The sequence below is a fragment of the Notolepis coatsorum genome, assembly GCF_963971535.1.
Source record: "Notolepis coatsorum genome assembly, chromosome: 19".
Classification (NCBI taxonomy): Eukaryota; Metazoa; Chordata; class Actinopteri; order Aulopiformes; family Paralepididae; genus Notolepis; species Notolepis coatsorum.
Window position 1 is genome coordinate 67,698,746 of NC_140183.1, and position 23,931 is coordinate 67,722,676.

The 23,931-nt window shown below is 43.3% G+C and overlaps 1 protein-coding gene across 1 annotated transcript in view; it reads left to right on the forward strand.

Moving 5' to 3' along the window:
- The window catches only part of LOC311246540 (doublecortin domain-containing protein 2-like), a gene marked incomplete at both ends in the record, with an annotated part of 51,929 nt that overhangs the window by 2,274 nt on the left and 25,724 nt on the right, over positions 1–23,931 (forward strand). The window contains one exon of the mRNA XM_084336690.1: positions 9,723–9,777. Within this exon, the coding sequence (XP_084192816.1) occupies positions 9,723–9,777 (55 nt within the window). The remainder of the gene's footprint in view (positions 1–9,722; positions 9,778–23,931) is intronic.

A 23,931-nucleotide genomic window follows, 5' to 3' on the forward strand; every position in this document is an offset into this window, starting at 1 on the left:
TATGTCTTCTCCTCTAGGCAGTGTCCTTGGAAACCAGGATAATGATCTCAAACAGGTCTCAGGAACAGTCTCTGTTCACCTTTCTGGACAATCTTCACCTCGATCTTCCTGACCTTCCCACCTTTGCTAAGAAAGGTTCCTCTTCACTTAGGTGTCTTTAAGAAGAACAACATCTCCTTCTCGTATGTTAGGTCTCGTGGTTCTCCGCCGATGTACTCCTTTTTCCAGCAATCCCAGAATGTGTAATTTAGGCTCTGGAGTCGCCACCATTGACTTCTGCAGAGGTCGCTGCTGTCAAATTGGCTAGGTGGTACAGGGGGTGTGCCGACCTTCTGGGTGAGGAGCATGACTGGGGTGAGCATGACAGGTTGATCTGTGGAGACTGATGTGAGTGGTCTTGCATTCACTATTGCAGTGGCTTCAGCCATGAAGGTTACCAGGACTTTACGTGATCCTTGCAGGATCGTGTTCCTGGAGCATAACATCAAGGACACCGATCATCCGTTCCCAGGTCCCCCCCATTTGCCAACCATGTGGAGGGTTGAACTGTCATCGACGCCCAAGATATACGTGGTAGGTTGCTTTGGCAACGAAGTTGGTCCCACAATCGGACACTGCTTCACTGATTCACATTTCTGAGAGAATGAATGAAGCAGGATGTATCGATATATTTGATCACCTCGATGTGGATCGCTCATGTGTTCATGCAAGTAAAGATAACTGCCCATCTCTTTTGTGTTTGCTTGACCACTGTTAGGAACCGGTAACAGGTAGGCTCAAATGCACAACACGGGAGACAGAGGAAAGTTCAACCCGAAGGGCATTTAATATTACGTTGCAAAAATTAACCCACTCCAGTGTGTGTGTGTGTGCGTGTCTTGAGCCTGGTGGGTTGGTATCCGTGACCGGTCCGAAGCAGGGGGGTGAAGCTGTGAAGACAACGGAGAGAGAGAGACGGGGTAAGTGTTCCCAGAAAAAACGAGCGGAAGCACACAGGAAAAACGTGAGACAAAAACACGGGGAAAACATGAGACATCAAAAAATTATGGAAGGGGTGGATACACAAAAACACAACGGGAGTAAGGTTAACACGACGACGACGAAAAAACATATGCAGTGGAGGTAATGTCAAGATACTTGCCAGGCCGTCAATAAACGAAGATCTGACGCTGATGCATGGAGATCCTGGTCTTCTTGATTAGACGGCAGGTGGTGTGGTGATTAGACAGCAGGTGCGGAGTCTCCATCCATCAGCGTGATGATTATCAGCTGTGCCTTTTGTGCGCCCGTACACAGGGTTAGAGACAGACACAGGGGTGTGTGAGGGCGACAGAGAGGTTTGTGCAGGTGAAACGTAACAACCACCTCAAGTTCTTTGTGATGCGACAGACCAGGGACCAAACAAATCCTGTCCTACACATGTAAAGGAAGGATCTGTGCCTAGTCGATCAGCAGGTAAGTCAGCCATGGTCTGCTCTTCTTGTTTGCCTTGCAATTTGCGAAAGGTGACACAGTTGAAGATGGTGCTACTGGTCGATCTCTTGCCCCCAGCGATCAAGAATCTAGGTGTCCTCACGGCTCCTGTAAAATGTCTGCCCTGCCGGTGATGCACCCTCACGGACAGTGGTGCAGTGCTGGGCAACCTCGGTCAAACGGCGTTTGGGCTTCGAAGTGCGCGCATCCTATTATTATGCAAAGTCTAGGTGATAAGTGCCTAGACTTTGCATAATAATAGGATACCGTTTGGCCTCCGCTCATATTACGACTGCACCCCTCGGAAGTGTCCGATCAGCAGCAGTGTGAAATTATCTCTGCCAGGAATGAACATGGGGTGTGATTCCTCTGACGTGAGCTTGGCTCTTGTTAGCCGACCTTCCTGAAGACCTCTGATCTCACCTGCATACACCTCTCTCTGGACAGTGCGGATGAGTCTGGCTTTGGCTTGGTTGAGTTGCTCTTCATAGAGATGCTTGTTGCACATATGCCAGCCATGACACATATTGCCCATAGACCCCTGGATGAAGGACTTGGCATTATGTGCTCAAGCCAGGCAATCGTTTTAGAGAGCACTCCTAGTAGAGACTTGCTCACAGATTAAATTAAACTGGATTTGCAGAAGTCTTTATTTGTAGCACACAGTGCAACGTAGTCATGCAGCGAACGCACACATGCATTTTCTTTTTATTTGGGTCACCGATGAAATATTCTCTCTGCGCTTGACCCATCCCGTCGTCCTTTCCCCCAAGGGCAGCCTGGAGCAGACACGGGTTGTGGTATGGGGCCGTGCCCGGGGACCAATCTAAGTGCTCCTGTCCATCTTTGTAAGGGACGCGAGAGCGCTAGCAATCTGTTCTGCATGTTTATCCACTGGGTTTATCTCTTTTTCTGGAGGGGACACCCTTGCGAGCACGGGGGAGAACATGCAAACTCCACACAGAAAGGCCCGGGAGATACCCCACCTGGGTACCTGGCAACCCGGCAACCTGGTCCCCAAGCGGGAATCGAACCCAGGACATTCTTGCTGTGAGGCGACAGTGTTATAAGGGATGCCCCGATCAAATTTTTTGCCACCGATACCGGTCACCGATGGTCTTGAGCCATATCGGCCGATACCGATATCAATATCTATCGTTTTGGTATAAAAATTTTTTTTTATATCTAATTTATTATTATAATTTTTTTAATAAAAAATATATATTATATAATCATACTTGTAGTTGTATTATCTGCGAGACATCGCCACCACCACCAAGTCAAAATGCTCGCTATCTGCAAACAGCTCCACTGTCTGTGTGTACTCGAGTAGCCTCCAGCTACGGCCAGGATTCTCCGGCGCTGCAGCTGGACCCTATTGATCACATTCAGCATGCCCTCATCTCGAATACGCATCGAATCAATGTTATAAGACATTGATATCAGGAGCTATCTGTAGCTACTGCTAGCCGGCTAGATAACGTTAAGACAGCGTCTCAGTGAACTATGTAGTTTAATGGGACATTTCGTTTTGAACAGTGAGCTAACGTGAGCTAACGTGAGCTAACGTGAGCTAACGTGAGCTATCATGCACTACTAGACTATTGCTGGAGCATTTGTTGATATCAGGAGCTATCAGTAGCTAGCCGGCTAGATACCGTTAACAATGCCTCATGTATTAAACTAAAAGTGAATAGTTGACTGGGTAATTTTTTTTAAACAGTAACGGTAGCTAACGTTAGCTCACAGAGGTTGTATGCACTAGAGCAGACTATTGCTGGAGCTTGTTTACATGGGGAAGGGAGAGGCAGTAGGAGGAGGAGGAGGAGCGGCAGTTTGCAGCTCCGTGTGTCTGAGACAGAACTCAGCGAGTGAGATCTCCGCTAAGAATTGGATCATGTTTTTCGATCGGTTTTCACGATCGGCGAAAATAAAGCATTATCGGAATTCACCAATCTCATATTTATACTGAATATCGGCCGATACCGATCGCTGGCCGATCGATCGGGGCATCCCTATACCACCATGCTGCCACGTTTGCTGTGTGACAGACTGGTGACACAAGTTGTAACCTCTGACCGTAACTCTGATACAGAATTCCAGGAACTGGTACTGGTTAAAATGTGAACGGTACCCAACCCTAATCATCCAGCTTTGTGTCCGACTCTTGCTGGTGCTGTCTCCACGGCCAGTAGCATCGGAGAGCTTGAGTCGTGGAACCATAATGGTAAATGGCAAATGGCTGCATTTATATAGCCAAAAGCGCGTTACAATTTGTTCATCACATTTTACCCATTCACTCACACCATCACACACCGACGGCAGAGTCATCAGGAGCAGTTAGGGGTTAAGTGTCTTGCTCAAGGGCACTTCGACACGCTGCCCGGGAGGAGCGGGAATCGAATCGGGAACCTCTGGATTACCAGATGACTGCTCTACCTCCGGAGCCACTGTCGCCCCAGATCTCTGGTCTCAGAGTGAGCCTTGCTTTTCTGAAGTTGAACCCCTTTTCTCTGTGAGGTATAAGTTGCAGTCCATCATGGAGGAGCAGATTCTGCATGTCCGTTACTGAAGATCTTTTTCATGAAATCCACGTAGTGGTCTCTCATCTCCGTCTTCCTTTTCAAAGTATGCGGAATGGAACGGGTGACGGATGAGGGCTTGATCCCTGTTGCTACGGCACTGTCTTGGAGAGCAGAATGGAAGGGGGGCCACCCAACTGTTGCAGTTGTCCTCGGAGAACTCTAATTTATGATGTGGAGGAAGAATGAATGAATGTATGACACAAATGGAGTCTTGTTTGACTACATTATGTAATCTAGTCTTCATATATAAATAAATTAAAAGTATTTTAAAGTAGGTAAAACAAAGTATTTAAAAAGGATTAGGAGTGACTACAAAATACAATTAGCTTTGACTGGGCACTAGCTAACACGTGTCTGAACCATGAGGTGAGTAAGACCTATGAAAACAGCCCTATCTTCCCACAGCCTTATGTTCCCACATTTCTAAGATCTCTCTCAAAAGTAGGCCCTATGTTCCCACAGCCCTGTACTGAACACACAGAGAGGAAACTGGTAATCTATCTTCTTGTCTCTCTCTGGAGAAGACGGTAAGCTAATTTCCTTTAAGGTACGCTTCATCATCCCAGCGGGGAGGTTCAGATGTTTACAGTGCGGGAACCAAAGAACGACACATGCGTCAAAGAACGACAACGTCAACTAAACGTCAACTAAACGTCAAAGTCGCACAGACGATATCTCATCAGCTTACCCAGAATTCTTCACATACAGATGTGCACACAAGACAATAGGCTCTGTTACAGATCAGCCTACTCCTCGCCAGGGGCGGATTTAGGATTGTACGAGATCCGGGGCTTAGCCCAGATACAGTAGGTGTTTTTTTTTACTTCGACACCACAACCTTTAACTTATACCACCACCTTAAAGCGGACAAAAGGCACTAGAGAACATTTAAATTCACACCCCTTTAATTAATGAAGCAAACAATAATAATAATAATAATAATAATAATAATAATAATAATAATAATAATAATAATAATAATAATAATAATAATAATAATAATAATAATAATAATAATAATAATAATAATAATAATAATAATAATAATAATAATAATAATAATAATAATAATAATAATAATAATAATAATAATAATAATAATAATAATAATAATAATAATAATAATAATAATAATAATAATAATAATAATAATAATAATAATAATAATAATAATAATAATAATAATAATAATAATAATAATAATAATAATAATAATAATAATAATAATAATAATAATAATAATAATAATAATAATAATAATAATAATAATAATACACTGTATTTGTATAGCACCTTTCATACAAGAATTGCAGCTCAAAGTGCTTCACAGCAGTAAAAAAAGACAGGCATAAACTGATCACAACATTGGCAGATCAAGAGCAATGCATAAAGTGCAGACATAAAGCATAAAATAGATAGCAGCAAAATAGACAAAGTCAAGGTAAGACATAGAACATTAAATCACATCGTTTTTCATATTAGGATCTAAGATCTAGGGTTAACTCGCCGAACGTTGAGCGCCAGGACCCCCGAAAACCAGAGTATAGTCGGGTTTTCATCGTTGTTTCTTTTATTCGATATTTCCATTCATAAAGACATGCCAGCAGCCTGTGTTATCACTGGGGATGGGTCTGAGATCTCAAAAGTCCAATACCGCCGCCTAACGCCTTGCGGCCGCTATTGCACTCCATTTGAAACGATGTGGCTTGGTGTCTGTTCCGAGCTGCGGCCTGCGGGCAGGGTCTAACTACTCGGTCAAGCCAAACGCTTATAACGCATGCATCGACGAGGGTCGGGTTCATGTTCAATGCTGGATTACGTTGGCACCTTGATCGACATCAGTACTTGGAATGGCGATCAGATAATTGGAAAATTCTTTTCGGGACAGATCCTGGTCAAGGTAAGGACTATATGGTATCAATATTGCGTTGATCCAAAAATTCCTTCATGCTGATCGGGGCGTGTGTGTGTGTGTGGCGTGTTCCGTTGGTTGCGATCAAAGCACGGAGGGGTGCCCCCGATACAGTAATACAGTAAACAGCGCCATCTGGCGCTGAAAGTGTTAATAGGCGTCTTTGTTTACGGTTTGATTATCACTGATACAAAGTAAAATAGTGCAGTGCAATAAAATAGTTAGTAAAATAGAATAAAATAATGCAATAGTGCATTGCAATGAAATAGTTATCATCGTATTTTTTCGGGAGGCCGGTAAGGAGTGCATTACAGTAGTCGAGTCGGCTTGAGATAAAGGCATGGATCTGGTTTTCAGCGTCCTTTTGATTTATAAATAGCCATACTTTAGCTATGTTTCTAAGGTGGAAGAATTAGGTTTTTGTCAACTTGTTGATTGTGATTTAAAGCTTAGGTCTGAGTCTACCATAACACCAAGACTTAACTCACTCAAATACAGTTAGCAGCTGGATAGACTACAGATGGAAATTAGCTTCTGCTAAATCTGGTGCAAACATATTTTCATGTAACAATGATTAATTGTCAAAAAAAAATTATTATTATTATTATTTTTTTAAAGTAGATGCAGGGCTTTTCAGAAAACATTCTGGGTTTGAGCCCAAGTAGCCACCCCCTAGCCACACCCCTGCTCCTCGCGATATTGCACACCGTGACAAATAATTGATCGTGTTGATCCCTATAACTAATTACACATGACAGCACTGCACTCTGTCAGGTTCCGACAGAGGGACTAACCCTCACATTCAACACCTTAATTGACAAAGGATCTGTGTAACCTGGCTGGAGTGATTTTTTGTTGTAAACAAATCTACTAAATCTAAATGGTGAGCTTTCCATACCGGTCTAATTTTGACTTCTCGACATTACCAGAGATTTAACTCATTTCTCGTTCATAGGTGTATAAGTAGGGTTGGGTACCATTTACATTTGAACCAGTACCAGTTCTTGGAATTCGGTGTCTGTGCCCAATGGTACCTTTTCTTCAACACATAACTCTTATTTATAACTTATAACTTATTTATTGTTGTAACACACGACACAAAATAAATCGCATGATCATGTATTATGTTTTTTTTTTTGATCCACTTTTTCTCCCATTTTCTATATTTTTCTCCCATCCCAATTTCGTATCATCCAATTCAACCCTCCCCTGTCACGAACGCTGTTTCTTGCCTCCCACAAGCCGGCTGCAATGTGGACTAAGTCATACATAGCACAAGTCCCCTCCGGTACTTGAGGTAACAGCAGTCGCATCTTTTCACCTGCGCAGCTCGACCTCTCAGTGTCGAGGAGTAACGCGTGGGAGGCTCACGCTGCCCCCGACACTTCCTGATTCTACTGCGCAGGCGCACCAACCGACTTGTAGGAGTCGCTTGTTCACAACGTTCGATCCCCACCCTTCAGTTTTTCCCTCCCCGTAATACGGCCAATGTGTATTACTGCGGACGACCAGCCAAACTGAAAAACAATGTGGAGAGCTGGATTCGAACACGCGAATCCTAGCGTCTCCACACTGGTGGCGAGTGACTTGTCCACTACACCACCTAGCCGCCATCATGTATTATGTTTATAAATGTTTAAATATCAACATTATCTGGCGGTCCTCAGAAAATATTACCAAACTCCTCTGACCCCGTCTGGTCTTTCCAAAGACCCAAGAGATGGGACAGTAATATATATATATATCTGTGGTAAAGGCTCCCTCTTGTCTAGTATATTACACTCTTATATTATTAAGGTACTGAAATTGTATCACTGTATTACTTTACTACAAGCTATTTAAATCCGTGCAGCACCCGGGAGCAAATAACAAACTCATCCGACTGCAGAGGTTTGACATACGGAGCTCTGGCAGAGTCAAAGGGGGGTCATATCGGTACAGTGGTTTCCAGGAGCCTGAGTTACAGACACCTAGCGACTTTCAGGTCTCATGGGGTATTTTCCACCCCCTGTCCGACATCAGTGGCGTTTAGTAAAGTAAGCTGATATCAGCTAAAACACACACCGAACATACACCTGTGAATGCAAAACATGTTGAAAACAGGGGGCGGTCTCCGGTCATCGATACGGTCCTTTAAGGACAGTACGCAACGTCCATGATGAGATCTTTGCACAGCTGAGTTGCTGGTGTCAGATTACGTCCGATGACTTCACTCGCCACCTTAATCCTGCTTTGTAATTTAGATTTATCTAAGGCGCACTGTCCACACCTTTCCAAAAACACACACCGGGTCAAAAGATAAACGCTTTGTAAACATTTCTTATGAAACAGTTGCAAGATAAGATAAGATAAGATAATTCTTTATTGTCTGTTGTAAGAACACAAGTGGTGGACGAAGTATGCAGTTCCTTTACTTAAGTAAAAGTAGAAATACCTAGATAAATGAGTACTCTGGTCAAAGTAAATTTTAATTCTAGTAGGGAAGTATTTGCTATTGAATATACTTAAAGGGGAACTATTTTACTATTTCTTTCACTATTTGGCCACTTTTACACAATTCCTGTGAGTCTATGGAACACCTCTGTAATTTTTATATTTTTTTTATTCATTGTTTTGTATTTCTAATCAAGTCCTCAAAAACAGCATTTTTCTACCTCAAGATCTTAAGCCGTTTTGAGCCTGGGCTCCCTCCAACCACTGTGTGCAGCTCATCATGTGCCTGATGCCACACAGCCACATTAACATGCAGCGGTGTCTCTCTGACATCACAAATCAGCACATTTTCAAATGACTCAGTTCAGTGAGGGTGAATATTGTGAGAGGAGAATAGGAAGAATGCGCCAATATGAGAATTAGAGACATAGATCATATTAATATAAGTTCACATAGCTATGAAACAATGCTAAACACTGAAAAAGCCCATTTATAAGATAGTTCCCCTTTAAGTATCTAAAGTAAAAGTATGCATTCTACATGACGTTTGTGTATTCCAGTGCTTGGGAGCGTTCAATCCTCGATCCATTGACCTCTATAGGTTATGTTTAAGAGGTATGTGGTCCAGTTACGCTGCTCTGATTAAAGGTTATGTTAAAGTGGCATGTGGTCCAGTTATGCTGCTCTGATTATGTCCTCTTGAAGTTGACAGAAAGTATACCATCTTCTGAAAGTATATAATCTTCATGCATTTTTGCCATGTTTTCTATGCAAAATATTTTTCTTCAAAGTAACTAGGCCTTCCCTCCCAACCAACGTCATTCAGATACGAGTATCAACATTAAAACGTGATCCTTTAAATCTACTATAATACTCAAAATACTCAGAGAAAGAGGTGGACATCACTGCCCTCACTTTTTACATGCACTGCTGCAACCTTTGCTCCACTCCCAAGAGGAAACACTTGGAAAGTACTAATGCTACATAATGCAAAAATGGTGTCAATTCGACCACGGCTGCCTAAATGTATTATCTGAGAAAAGCTGAGTTAAAAAGAGCTTGAACGGTGGCCATGCGTGTAACTGAGGTGCCCCTCTCTAACTCTAAACACCTCACCAGGGTGGCCTATAAGCTGATTACGTTTGACATTCTTTTCCTTAGATTCTGTCCCAGTTCTGGTGAGATTTATGGCAACACCATATTAGGTTGTTATGAATGGGAAACCTAACCTTGCAAGCCAGTTGAAAACTGAATTTTACAAGCATAGAAGTACCGTTACGTACAGTTAATAACAATGTCTCTTGACTCTGTGCTTGCAGTTACCTACAGATAGGCTCCAGAAAGAAGAGGATGATGCAGATGCTTCCCTCGCAGGTAAGAACAATGTGCCTGTATAACCAGCACATCACATTCAACTCATCCGTCAGCCAACCAGTCAGTCAGTCGGTCGGTCGGTCGGTCAGTCGGTCGGTCGGTCGGTCGGTCGGTCGGTCGGTCGGTCGGTCGGTCGGTCGGTCGGTCGGTCGGTCGGTCGGTCAGTCAGTCAGTCAGTCAGTCAGTCAGTCAGTCAGTCAGTCAGTCAGTCAGTCAGTCAGTCACATCTAGCTAATTAGAGGTGCAGCGATTCAGGAATCTCACAATTTGATTAAAATCGATTCTCGATTCAATACATGCATAGATTTTATTCTAGATTTTGTTCTTACTTCTCCCATTTGACTGTGGTAGACAGTTTAATTGGTCTAAAAAAAAAAAAAAAAAATGTGAATACATTTTTTTTATCCACTTTTTCTCCTTATTTTTCTATTTTTCTCCCATCCCAATTTCGTGTTGCCAATTCTCCCCCCCCCCCCTGTCTTGAACGTTGCTAGACTATGCCCCCCACTGGTCGGTTGTAGTGAGGATAGAAGCCTAGCATCACGTGTCCCCTCCGGGACACGAGGAGGCAGCCTGTCGCATCTTTTCACCAGACAGCGCGGACTCTCAGTGGCGAGGAGTAACGCGTGGGAGGCTCACGCTGCCCCCGATACTTCCTGTCTCTGCTGTGCAGGCGTCACCCAACCGACCTGTAGGAGTCGCTGTCCACAACGTCCAATCCCCACCCATCGACTTTCCACCCGCTGACTCTGCCAAATGAGCCAGTACGACGGCCGGCCCAAGTCGAAGGCAATGCTGAGACTGGGATTCAATACCGGAGTCTTTGGCATTGGTGACAAGCGCAATCTCCACTACGACACCCAGCCGCTTAATTGTGAATACTTTTTTAATGATTCGTATGTGAATAGATTTTTCCCATCATCCCTATAGCTAGTGATCTCCCCTCATCAGACATACCCCTATTACGGGGCACGCCCGCTGCTCTCTCAAATCTTTTCATCACATTATCGGAATAAATCACCATGAATCAACATTAATTGTCTGTGCCCAATAACACAGGGAGAATCTTTTGACAGTTTCATCATTTGGAAAGTCTTATAAAATGTATCAAACAGATGATGATACACATTTTTACATAGGCTTTTCTTTTCGAGTGCTAGGAAGCAGCAGGAGGGGTGGACACAGTTTTGGTGCCTGTGATGGTGCAGGTGCCCCCCCACCCCCCCCCCCCCCCCCCATTTCAGGTCCCTTGAGGCTACAGTGATCCTCCTTCCCTTTCCCCTCTAGTGTGATCTAGGCGTGATGTGTATAAGGTGTAGTAGCGCCACATATCAGTTACAGCTTCTATTGTCTCTCTCTACACCTCATGTCTGGCTGCCTGCCTGAGCAAGATTTACTACACGGTGGCAGATCCGTCTGGTCTGTTTGACAGCCATGTCTGGCCACTGTCCTGTACGTCATCCCTCCTCCAATGCATCTTTAGTCAGAGTCGCAGCCTAAACAGAACAACTTAATATAGTCGGCTGTGGAAGTTTCCATCTAAGGCTTCTGTTCACACCTCCCCCTGCCCGCTGTGTCCTTCCCTTCCTCTCCACCTCACACCCCTCACCTGTTCAAAACCGCAGTGTGTGCATAACAGTAGTGTGTGAAAAAAAGTAGTGTGTGCAAAAAAGTAGTGTGTGCAAATCAGCAGAGACAGCAATAAGATAGCACTGTATTACTCCAGTCACAGGCCTGTTGTACTGCGGTACTGTTGGCCGGACGGCAGCAGCTGAAACAGTTTGTGGTTTGGATGGCAGGGCTCCTGAATAATCCGTTGTATATATATATATATATCTTGGATGAAGGGGAGCTCACAACCGCAGATGTTCTGGGATGTTCGCATGGCCCCCTGTAGTGCGTTCTGGTCGAGTGCAGAGCAGTTTCCATACCAATCCAGTCAGGATGCTCTCAGTTGTGCCTCTTGTAGAAGACCCATAGGATCTGGGGGTCCATGCCGAATCTCTTCAGTCACCTGAGGTGAAAGAGGGAGGCATCGTCACCTGGCCGGTGTGCTCATCCCATGTGAACACAGAGGAACTAGAAGCTACTGACTCTCTCTACAGCAGACTTCCCTCGCTGTGCAGGCGTCCCGACCGAACTGTAGGGGTCGCTGTCCACAATGCCCAGGACCCACCCACGGCTTCCCTCCCCCTAACTCAGCCAAACGAGTTAGTATAGCGATCAGCCCAAGCCAAGGCAATGCTGACTCTCCGGGAGTCGAGACCGCAGCCTCTTGCATTGGTGACGAGCACAATCAGTCCAGTCTGTCTCCCCTCTCTCCTGTGGTCCACGACCAGCTCCTTGGTCTTGTGAACATTGAGAGAGAGGTGGTTCACCCTGCACCATTGTGCCAGGTTGTCAATCTCCTCCCTGTAGGCCGTTTCATCGCTGTTGGGCATTAAGGCCTGACTAACTTAATCACCATGTTGGAGCTGTGCATGGCGACACAGTCATTAGTGTACAGGGAGTAGAGCAGGGGGCTCAGGACACAGTAAGGCATATAAATCTACAGTAGCATCTACAGTATCATGCTTAATGTATATCTGCTGTTAGTCCTGCAGTGTCCACCGCAAGCAACTATTTTCTCAAATGTAAAGTTTATCTGAAAGGTCATATCACACGACTGGCTTCTCTCAAACAACTTCTTGTCAGACCATTCTTTGCAACTTGTTCCTGCTCAAAAGAAGGTACATTACATTTACATTTAGTCATTTAGCTGACGCTTTTATCCAAAGCGACTTACAAGTTCTGTATGACAAGTCATCAGGAAGGGCACAACTCAGCTGAGTAAAAATGTTCATCAAAGAGTTGAGTATACACAGTGTAGCCCACGTGGGGGTCCTGTGGGGGGGGGGGGGGGGGGAGCGAGCAAGAGCCCATGTATTGTATAATTATTTTTATGTCTTTTAGTCTACTTCCATTCTGATTTAATTACTGGACCGTCATTATTGTTATTATTATTTATGTTATTGTCCTGTGATTTATCGTTGATTATTACTGTTAGTGTATTGTTTGTCTTGTTTCATGTAAAAAAAAAAAAGGGAAAAAAAACATTTGTTACATTTTTTTTTAAAGTATACACAGTGTAGGTTAGTTTATTAGGACAAGTGCATGACAGTAAGGTTAGTTAGGGTTAGATATATTAGATATATTTTATTTCAGATAATGGTTGAAGAAGTGCATCTTTAGTCGATGGTGAAAGATTGGACGGGTTTCGGCTGTCCTAACTGGGGTGGGCAGTTCATTCCACCATTGTGGGGCAAGGACCGAGAATAGGCGGCTTCTCCTTGATGACCCTCCCGGAGCTTGGATAGGAGTAGGTCTGAGACAGCCAGAAGATGCAGAGCATGGGGTCTTGAGGGTGTGTAGTTAGAGACCATCGAGGTAGGCGGGAGCGGTTCCCTTTGCCGCACGGTATGCCAGGTCAAGGGCCTTGAAGTGGATTCGTGCAGCAATGGGGAGCCAGTGCAGGTCCCTAAGAAGTGGGGTGACATGGGCCGACTTCGGTAGGTTTGAGGTTTGAAGTAAATATCGCAGATGATCGTTCTTCTCAGGAATGGCCCGACAGAGCAGCAGTACAGCGTTGTCTGCAACGTAACTGTGCAGACCCACGGCGCTACCTGCTCTAACGTCTGACAAAACGTCCCTGCCAGATCGTCTGTGACTGAGTGAGTGAGCGAGTAACAAAACGTCCGTGACTGAGTGAGTGAGTGAGTGAGTGAGTGGATAAGTGACCACAATCTGCCATGCACAGCCCCCGGCAGCAGTCCTACCTGCCGTGGGAAAAGGTGATGATATCTGTACACCTTTTCTCAACCTATATAGGAGTGGGAATCATTAGGATTCTCATGATTCAATCACGTCGATCATCTAGGCAATTTGATAGACTTGATTCTAGATTGCTGTTAGACGTTGTGTTACGAAGCTTGTATATTGTTCCAGTCTACGCTGTTGGTTAATCGTGTCAATCTGTAGGATTTGGTGAGCTAATCATTCATAGTTGTAAGATCACAAGAACGTTGAAACCATATCACGAGATATAAAAAAATAAATAAAAATAAAAATGTCGGACTACAATAGAATTTGTGACTTGATTTTAAATATTTGTTCCCACACACACCTCCTGCTGACCTTCCCTCAACGCCATCACCTGGGGCTTGGAGACAGATCAGCTCAGCAAGGGGTAATGTTTGGTCATTGCCCTCTATTGTCGTCGGTGAAGAATCACTTTGTTGTCGTCTCGGTTTCCATGAATTATTCATTTTCAGATCACAATCATCCCTCCTTGAATGCATCTTTAATCACCAGCCACAGAGTCGCAGCCAAAACACTTGTGGTCGACTTGAGGTCACACACACGCACCACAAGCTTGTTTACTGTGAAGGTCACCATATTTATTTGAACTTTTAAGTAATATATCAACTTTTTATATATCATCATGAGCACATTATAAAGTTGTTCTTTGCATACTGTTCTATTAAGATAAGATAAGATAATTTAAGATATTCCTTTATTGATTTTAGTTATATTATAGTTATGATTGCATCAGAAAATGGTGTGCGACATTCATCGAACAAAAGCCATCTGTTTTAAATTGCTGAGGTGGCAATTAGTTTACTAAACATATTTATTCTATATATAATTCTAAGAATTATTCTATTTTAGGGCATCATAAGATATATAATGAATCACAAACTCCACAGAAAATGTAGTGAGAAAAAGTGTTGCTATAGTTTACTAACATTCATTAACACTGTGATAATCAACAGATTGTAACCAAAGAGGGGTGTTACTGTAGGAATGAGGAATGAGGCATTGCTAGGTTGTAAGTGAATTATCATGAGATTATGTCACTGAATTGAATGTAATCTCAGTTAATCACAATGCGTAGTCTGACTTTAAAATGGTAAATGGTGCATTTATATGGCGCTTTTATTCAAAGCGCTTTACAATTTGTTCCTCACATTTTACCCGTTCACTCACACATTTACACACCGATGGCGGAGGCAACCATGCAAGGTGCCAACCTGCTCATCAGGAGCAGTTAGGGGTTAAGTGTCTTGCTCAATGACACTTTGACACACTGCCTGGGAGGAGTGGGAATCAAACCGGGAACCTCCGGATTACCAGACGACTGCTCTACCTCCCGAGCCACTGTCGCCCCTAACTTTACTGTAGTATATTACAGTAGGAAGCTGGAACTAGAATGTACTCTATCCTTAAATCCTTTACACATTGTGTGTATTGTCACGTTCGGGGCGTGGCCGGAGCGCATGCCCGTTTGGGAATGTTTGTTGTTATAGCACCATCATCTGGCCAAATAACACCGTATTCGACACTGCACTCTCTTGGGTCCTCAGCAATACACCCACCAAGTGTGAAGTCGATCGGATAACTTGTTCTTGAGATATGCATAAAGTTCACTGTTATAGCGCCACCATCTGGCCAAATGGCAAATGGCACCAAATTCAACACTGCATTCCCCCGGGTCCACATTATTGTAGAATGTGAAATGTTGGTGGTCCTCTGTTCCTCTCATTGACAGGAGATGTGAAGTTAGCATCATAATACATTGTTTACAGCTTTCAAATATAAACAAGTTAATACGACCAGTGTGGTCGGTTACTATGGGAGATTAAAATCGGCTAACTGTACTAGCAGGTGATGAATAAATTGTCACAATTGCTGTGGGTGTTTTTGAACCACTAAAATTAACTAAACTGTTGCAAATTAGTTTCATTGCTTGTTTGTCGAGTAACTAGCTGATACCCTTTACAACTACTGACAACTGGCAAACAGACTGATGGGCCAGTCAGGGTAACCAGAGTAGATGATACAACGTTTTCAGGGAAGCAGACTGGTTAATCTGAATGATTGCGTGTTGATATCCAGGGGGATATATATCAAAGGGCTTTAGTCAGAATTTTCACAACATTTTGGGGCGACATACCTGCTGTTAAAAAAAAATACAATGAGATTGGAAAAACACGATTTTCATTGTACTTGAATCCTCCATCATTAATGAAAAGTCTCTTTCAATACAGAGGTATTCATAAATGATGAATGATGTACTGTATTACAGCCCACTGGTACTACCCAGTCATGGCCTGGAGGACAGTATACAAGGTGAATAAGATTCATGAGCCCCTGGTAAGCAGAGACAAGTCCCGCTACACAAAAGACCAAGTAACAGATCTCTTGGCTCGCTAAACGATGCCCTAACTCGCCCGCTGACCCTTGTAAAGCATGACATTTGTGTCATAGTGATTTGATCTACAGTACGTTGGCCTTGTAATTGGCTTGTCAAGTTTCATTATACCTGGGAGATTTATTGGTTACTCATCGAGAGTGAACTGAGCCCTGTATGGCGGACCCTTCCCGGCATCTCTGTGTATACCGTGTTGTTTTCACAGTGGTACATTGGAGCAGTCTAGTTATTGATATACTAATATAATAACTATACTGTAGTTATTGATATTATGCTTTTAGAGGGTCCTGGTGACCCAGTAGATTAAAGAAGCAAACTGGATACTTTAACACTTTAATCGCCATGGGTTAAATTCATAATTTACCATCCCTCGCCAGCTCTATTTGTCTATGGAGAAGTTCCCCTTCTTTGCAGGGCTATAACTTTTTAAATTCTATTGCTACATTGCCATTATTATGGCCCATTCAATGTCCTATATGTATTGTTCAGGGTGTAGCAACGTTAAACTTTTTCATTCACATATTCATACTAAAATATGGTCTAAAGTATAAGTATGTTTTTATCGTTTTCTGCAGCTTTCTTCAGAACGTGATTTATAGCCCTAAATGCATTATATTGATGATGAAATACAGTTTGGTAGCGATCAGCGCGAGATGAAACATTTCAACTGGACGTACTTCTAGAATGATCTACGTATGATCTGATGATGACCGGATGGGCGGGGGATCGTTTATAATTCCGTGGGCAGCGTTAGATGATTCATCCAGAGTGGGTCAGCAGTTTATATGGAATACGTTAGAAAATAACGCTGAATCTTACCGTATGTTCCTCGCGCCGTTGGACGATCAGCGTGGAGTAGACCGTTTTCGATTATGGGATGTTGATCCTGATGAACCATTTCCAGGTTGTATAATACTATATACGTCCAAATAACGTTGTTTATTGAGTTAGGGCGAGCGATTGATCATCCAGTGTGTTGAGATGGAGTCCGGCTACCGATCGCGAGTGCCCGGAGCACATATGGATGAGCACTTCCTGTTTGGCGCGCCCCTCCCTCTTGGCCGATCTGCCGATCGGCCACCAGATGGCGCTCTCGAACTGTTAGACAGTTGAGTGGAGCTCACCAGTACATCTCAGGGCTCCGGAAAGGAAATATGATTTCGATGACAGATTTTTGAAATATTGACATCAAAGACGAGTTACGGCGTCTTCGGCAGAATGAGCATGGCTAGGAATGACGTCTTAACTCGTCCCCGGCTATTAAAATAATCGCTCTACATTCTGAAAGCCAACACTGATATAGAGTGTTAGGTCAGTAACATGGGTCTCCCAGTCCCTCCTGCTCTGCAGTAAACACAAAATAAATGTTCTGGTATCCAGACTCTGGTTCCCGCTTTATCCAATCAGGAGAGGAAAATCCACACTGGAAAAAATGGTCTGACAAAAAATAAGAAATAAAAACAAATATGACCTTAAAACAAGGAAAATAATCTGCCAGGAAATTTTACTTGGCAAGATTTCTTAAAATAAGTAAAAAAAAATATCTAGGGTTCTCTCTCCTGATTGGATAAAGTGAGAATGGGAATGTATTTTGTGTTTACTGCAGAGCATGAGGGACTGGAAAACACATGTTACTGACCAAACACTCTATCTATATCAATGATGGCTGTCAGAATGTAGAGCGATTTAACACTTATTTTAACTAAAAAGATTACAGCACCTTTAATCTTTTCTTGCATTTCCCCTCACCACACCACGTTCATCTCTCCTGTCATCTCTCCTGTCAATCTCTGCTGTATGCTATCTAATGATAGCAGAAAATGGCATACACACACACACACACACACACACACACACACACACACACACACACACACACACACACACACACACACACACACACACACACACACACACACACACACACACACACACACACACACACACACACACACACACACACACACACACACACACACACACACACACACACACACACACACACACACACACACACACACACACACACACACACACACACACACACACACATGACCTCCATGCCAAGTGTCAGCCTGAAAGCCCTGGCACTTGTGCTCTATAAGCCATGATACATGATCATTTCTGCTGGATGCCATCCCGCTCACTGCTTTGACTGATTGACTGCCTGACTGAATGACTCACTGACTTACTGACTGGTTGACAAACTGACTCACCTAGCATATTGTGCAGCACTGCTGGAAAATAAGTCTAAAACACATGGGCCCTGTTCATGAACCGTGCGTACAAGAAACGTTTCCAACAATATATTGGTATTCATCATTCTTTGTTCTTATCTGAATTTGTTCTTTGTTTTCAGTCAAAATGCACGTGTGTTTGGAAACATGAGAGCATGAAGGCATGAGGTGGCTTCTATTTAGATTGCCTTATTCGTAATCCTAAATCAGTTACAGTAGCACCAAACTAGGGATGCACCGATCCAACTTTTTCAGTCCCGATACCGATACCTGGGCTTTGGGTATCGGCCGATACAGAGTACCGATCCGATACCAATTGTTCAATTAATAAACTGTATGCCTCACTGGGATCATTATTTTATGCAAGGCAACATCAGGCTTGACTTAAAACATTACTTTCCTAACTTAGTGAAACAAAATGTAACAAATTAACACAGATATAAATGTACTGAATTGTTATTTATTATTTTATTTATTATTATATTATATATTAAAAAAAATCATATATATATATATATATATATATATATAATATATATATATATTTATTTTTTCTATACCCGATCCAGCTATTTTAGTCATATCGGGGCCGATATCCGATATCAATATCGGATCGGTGCATCCCTACACCAAACCACATCTTAACAAAATAAACGTGTTTTATCAGTGCATTCGTAGGTCTAAAGAAGCTATGGATTATAGCTTAACTTTATGTAAGGGATAATGTATAGCTACGAGGTCATTGTCGCAAAATAATTGACCGACACAGAGTTTAGAACACTGAGGCGCAGCCGAGGTGTTTTAAACGTCAGTGAAGGTCAATTATTTTGCGACAATGACCGAGTATAGGCTATACATTATCCCGCTTATTACATGGCTAACTTACTAACAATATACTTAATTCATCGACAAGACGAGATCAAATGCAGACGCAGTTGTTCTGTGGCTCTGTCAGCCCAAATAAAGTGATTATTATTATCGGCAGCCGGCAGGTCTGTGGTCTGAGTGCAGCTGTGCATATGCTGAGCAGCACTGATACAGTGTGTGTAGTGGGCTTGATTGGTCCAGCTGCGCACAGCGGTCATTATTGTTCGGCAGAGGTCCGTTATCGAGTAATATCGGACCTCTGACAAGCGCTATTGACCAATCACAAGCAAGCATTTCGGCGAATGTGAAAACGCCATGTAATAAAAATTAATAATAGCAACCTCATTAGATGCAGCGTAATAGGCCTAGTTGTGGTTGTGATTAATGCTGATCTATAAAGATGCTTTGGAGAATGTGTGCCTTGTGGGGACAGAGCTCGTCTTTATGTCGATACATTTATCCAGAATGGGATGCATCCTGCCCTACATCTTGCTATAATAAACGGTGCCCAGTACGAGTTTGAAATATGGATTCAAATTTCATGGCAAACTATTTGTTTTTGGCTTAATCCAAGGGGCGTGTGTCGCGTTCTGGGACATCTGCCCCTCTCTTGCCCACATCATCCAGGCCAGGGACCGACTCTCTATCACCATCTGCCCCTCCTGTGCCCTTACCATGCACATTTATTACCCCACTCTCTCTTTCTGTCACTCTCTTTCTGTCACTCACTCTGCTCTCTCTCTCCCCTTCTCCCTCTCTCTCCCTCTATCGCTCTCTGTTGTGTGTCACTCGCTCTGCTCTCTATCCCCTTCTCTCTCTCTCTCTCTCTCTCTCTCTCTCTCCTCTCTCTCTCTCTCTCTCTCTCTCTCTCTCTCTCTCTCTCTCTCTCTCTATGTCACTCACTCTGCTCTCTCTCCCCTTCTCCCCCTCTTTCTCTCTCTATTCCCTCTCATTTTCTCCCATTCCTGGTTTAGTTGGTTAGTCATGTATTATGTTCCTCTGTTCAGTTTAGTTGTTTATCTTGTTCTCTCTGGGGCTGTCTCAATATGCACGCTTGATCACACGTACACGCTTTGGCACTTGGCGCACGTCCACGTGCTTTAGTTTACAGTAAGTGTATCCCACTTCTCCCCCACTTCTCCAGTAATCAAAAGCGCAGTGGGCTTGATGTGGTCTTCATCCATACCTGCAGTAAGACCACTCAGGAGTGATATCTGGCCAAGTATAAGACCCACAGTGCATCAAGTCGGTGACGTTTATTGTGACCTGCGGAAAGGTCAATGCAAATGTTGTAACTTCATATTGTATTAACGTCACAATTGTATATTGTGACATCATGAATGGTATTGTTGATGTGGTGGATATACTATTACCAAGCTCTGTTGATTTGTCTGTAGTTAGCAAGCCCACATCAAGCTTTGCACAGCTATTAATAACAGTGTTAGTACAATACATTTATTTGACATAGGAACCACGGAACAAAGGTTCTAATTCATCAAATTGAGAGTGGAGAACGATGATCTGTTTACCGGAGCTAAGAACACTGCAACTGTATCTTAATTGGTTGTGGGTTATGTATTTCAATAAACATAGCCTAAATAGGAAACAGTTTCAGTGTTCGCCTCTCGGAAAGATCACCCTCTTGTGTAATACTGCAGGTTTATTCTGGTTGATCTGTGTGCGTGAGGGTGACATGTACGTAAAGAGAAGAAATTAAATGTGCAGTGATATTTTATGCTTATGTGGGACCAGCTGAACATCCTGGATTTCACTCTCTAGCCCACGCTAGACATTAATTGCTTGTGGGTCCTCCTTGGAAAGTGGGCAAGAACAATGGCAAACCTCCAGCACAATCAGCTGCATTTAGAACGGTAATGTTAGCTCTTTGTGATCTACAACGCATGAAAAGGGCTTATCAAGTGTGTCCCAATTACTTTAAATATCCCCTTGCACTTGGGCACTTGATACACTATAGGCACATTTACATTCCACCTCGTCATCAAAGTGTGTACGTGCTCAAGCGCACTCAGACAAGAGTGGAGAAATGGAACAGCCCCTCTGTCTTGGTTCTGTTCCTATGTATTATGTTCCCTGTCTTGTCCCCTAGTTGTAGTTCCTTCAGTTCCTGTAGTCCTTTTCAGTAGTTTCCCTCCCAGCTGTTTCCCACTGCCAATCATCACAAGGTGTTTCTGTAATTTTTCTCTGTGTAGTTCCTTGTTTCCGATTCTCTGTGCTTGTCCATTGTCAACTGTTTCGTGTTCTATGTTTGCTGCGTATGTCAGTTTATTCCTAAGCCTCTGTCACTTTGGACTCTGAGAAACCTCAAGATCCATGTCCACTTTTGCTTGTATTTTGTATTTTTGCGTTAATAAACACGCTCATCTCATCATAACAGCGTGTCTCTCCTGTCACAGTATTTTCTTCCCATGTTTTTCTCTCTCTCTCTGTTTCTATCTCTTCAGAGCTTGAAAAGTGTCTCTTCTTGGGTTATTTCACCATAGTTCATTGTATTTATAAGAGTAGAAAAAACACACATGGATTAACAGAGCCCTTGCGACGGTTGCTTGTCTCACAATTCCCGCTTTGGTATTTTTCTCAAGAACAAAAGTAAAAATAATTGAAGAAAGGTTTTTGTGAATAAAGCCCAATTGGGAGTGTGGCTCTGGTTACATACATGATGAAATGCTGCCCTCTTGTGGGATGGAGTGTAATTGCACCATTGGAGTGCAAGGGTGATGATAACACACGGGCAACACTGAACTGAAGAGTGGGGTCCAGCAAATACAAGCTGAGACTTGCCTTGATTCTTACACAGTAGCAGCTTTACAAGCAATTATGATGCACAGTCTCGTTTCATGGTATATGTATACTATATGTATATATATATGTATATATATATGTACGTATTATGGTATATATAACACTATGCTACATTGGTTTGGTCCCAGATTGAATGCCGTGTAGTTCTGTTACATCCAAATGTTGTGTCTGTTTCCTCATGCTGTTGCATCGTTGCATTTTGCATTACATAATGTCCCTCATGTCACACACAGAGCTGCCCTAATTTTCTTTGGATGTTCCTTAATTTTTACAAACGGTGTGAGGGCTGTGTGTGTGTGTGTTGGTCATGAGCAGATAACAGGGACTCTTAAAGTTATCCGTGAATCGGACAACCACTAGACTGCTTACGCAGATATTTTAGGAGAGGGGAAAAATTAAACAACAGAAAACAACCTTTACAGGTGGAAATCTCAAAGTGAGTAATTAAGAAAATAAATCAAGTCCGAAAAAACAGGACTACTCTCAATAAAGAGGTATAGTATAAAAGTAAATAAGCCACAAGGACACCTCCTAATAAAGGAGTTTATATTGGAAAAAGTAAAACAATTAAACCTCCACTAAGGGAGTTTATGTGTAGAATCACGTGAGTAGCCTAAAATAAGAATGACTACCATAAAGCTCAATTCTGAATCAGAGATCGGACTACACTTCAATATAATGAGCGTGACCAAAAGGACAGCCAACACTAGGAAATGAAAAAGCAGTTGACACTGCGATCTCCAAACTTAAATAGACTCCACATGGCCATAGGCACAGCTGCACTGCATCAGGTGCAATCAAGCCCACACACCGGCCGACCCATGAGGCAATTAACCACAGGGAACAGGGATTGACAGCTATCCCTCACAGAGAGGTGAAATAAAGCAAAAATAGACAGCTGTCCCTCACAGAAAGGTGAAATGAGGCAAAAACCATGACAAACGGATATCCGAATATGGGGTAGGGGCAGCAGTGGCCTAAAGGTTAGAAGAGTGGGATTGTCATAAGTCGCTAGTTCCATCCCCCTGGACCGGCAGGAAAAATCGGGGTGGGGAAATTAACGAATGAATGAGGCTCTCCCTTCACCCCAACACCCGTCGTTGAAGTGCCCTTGAGCAAGGCACTGAGTGGCAGCTGCTCCAGTCGAGCTGCTCAGTGGCAAACGGGACAGTGGTTGTAGGCTACTGGGCAGCTGCCAGGTGTGAAACGGGGGGGGGGGTTGCTGAAAAAGCATCCGTGCTCAGAGAGCCTATACCCTGGGTAGATAAAGGGTCAAAACATACATATATTAGCTTTAAAGGTCCGCTGTCTATGTCACCGTGGAACAGTCCTCTAATTAATGTCAGAAGGAAATGTCACTGAAGACACTTGGAAGTGACGAGAGGAAGAGTAGAGGCAGTGGATAGGCTTTCCATTTGCCCAATAGAAAGATCATTGTGATTAATATATTATGGACTGGACTACATTATGGACAGCGCTTTACAACTTGCATCACATTCACCCATTCACTCACATTCACCTACCGACGGCGGAGGCAACCATGCGAGGTGCCGACCGGCTCATCCGGAGCAGTTAGGGGGTTAAGTGTCTCGCTCAAGGACACTTCGACACGTTGCCCAGGAGGAGCCGGAGTCGAAGCGGGAACCTTCCGATGGCCAGACGACCGCTCTACCTCCTGAGCCACAGTCACATTATAATATGTGTTTCGTCACCTGTGTCCAATGTGGTTATGTCATATCAATTGGTAAATTTTGAGGCAAGTGTTAAATTGACAACAAATAATTTGTAAAATTAAATAATAATGATAAAAAGCTATCCTGGAACAGCTTCTCCTGTGACCTACTGTGCCCTACTGTGCCCTCATTCTGCTGCCGCATCTCTGTTACCAGGGTGCATAGATCCCAGAAGACTTTTAATATACCCCTCCCTTCTCTCTCTCTCTCTCTCTCTCTCTCTCTCTCTCTCTCTCTCTCTCTCTCT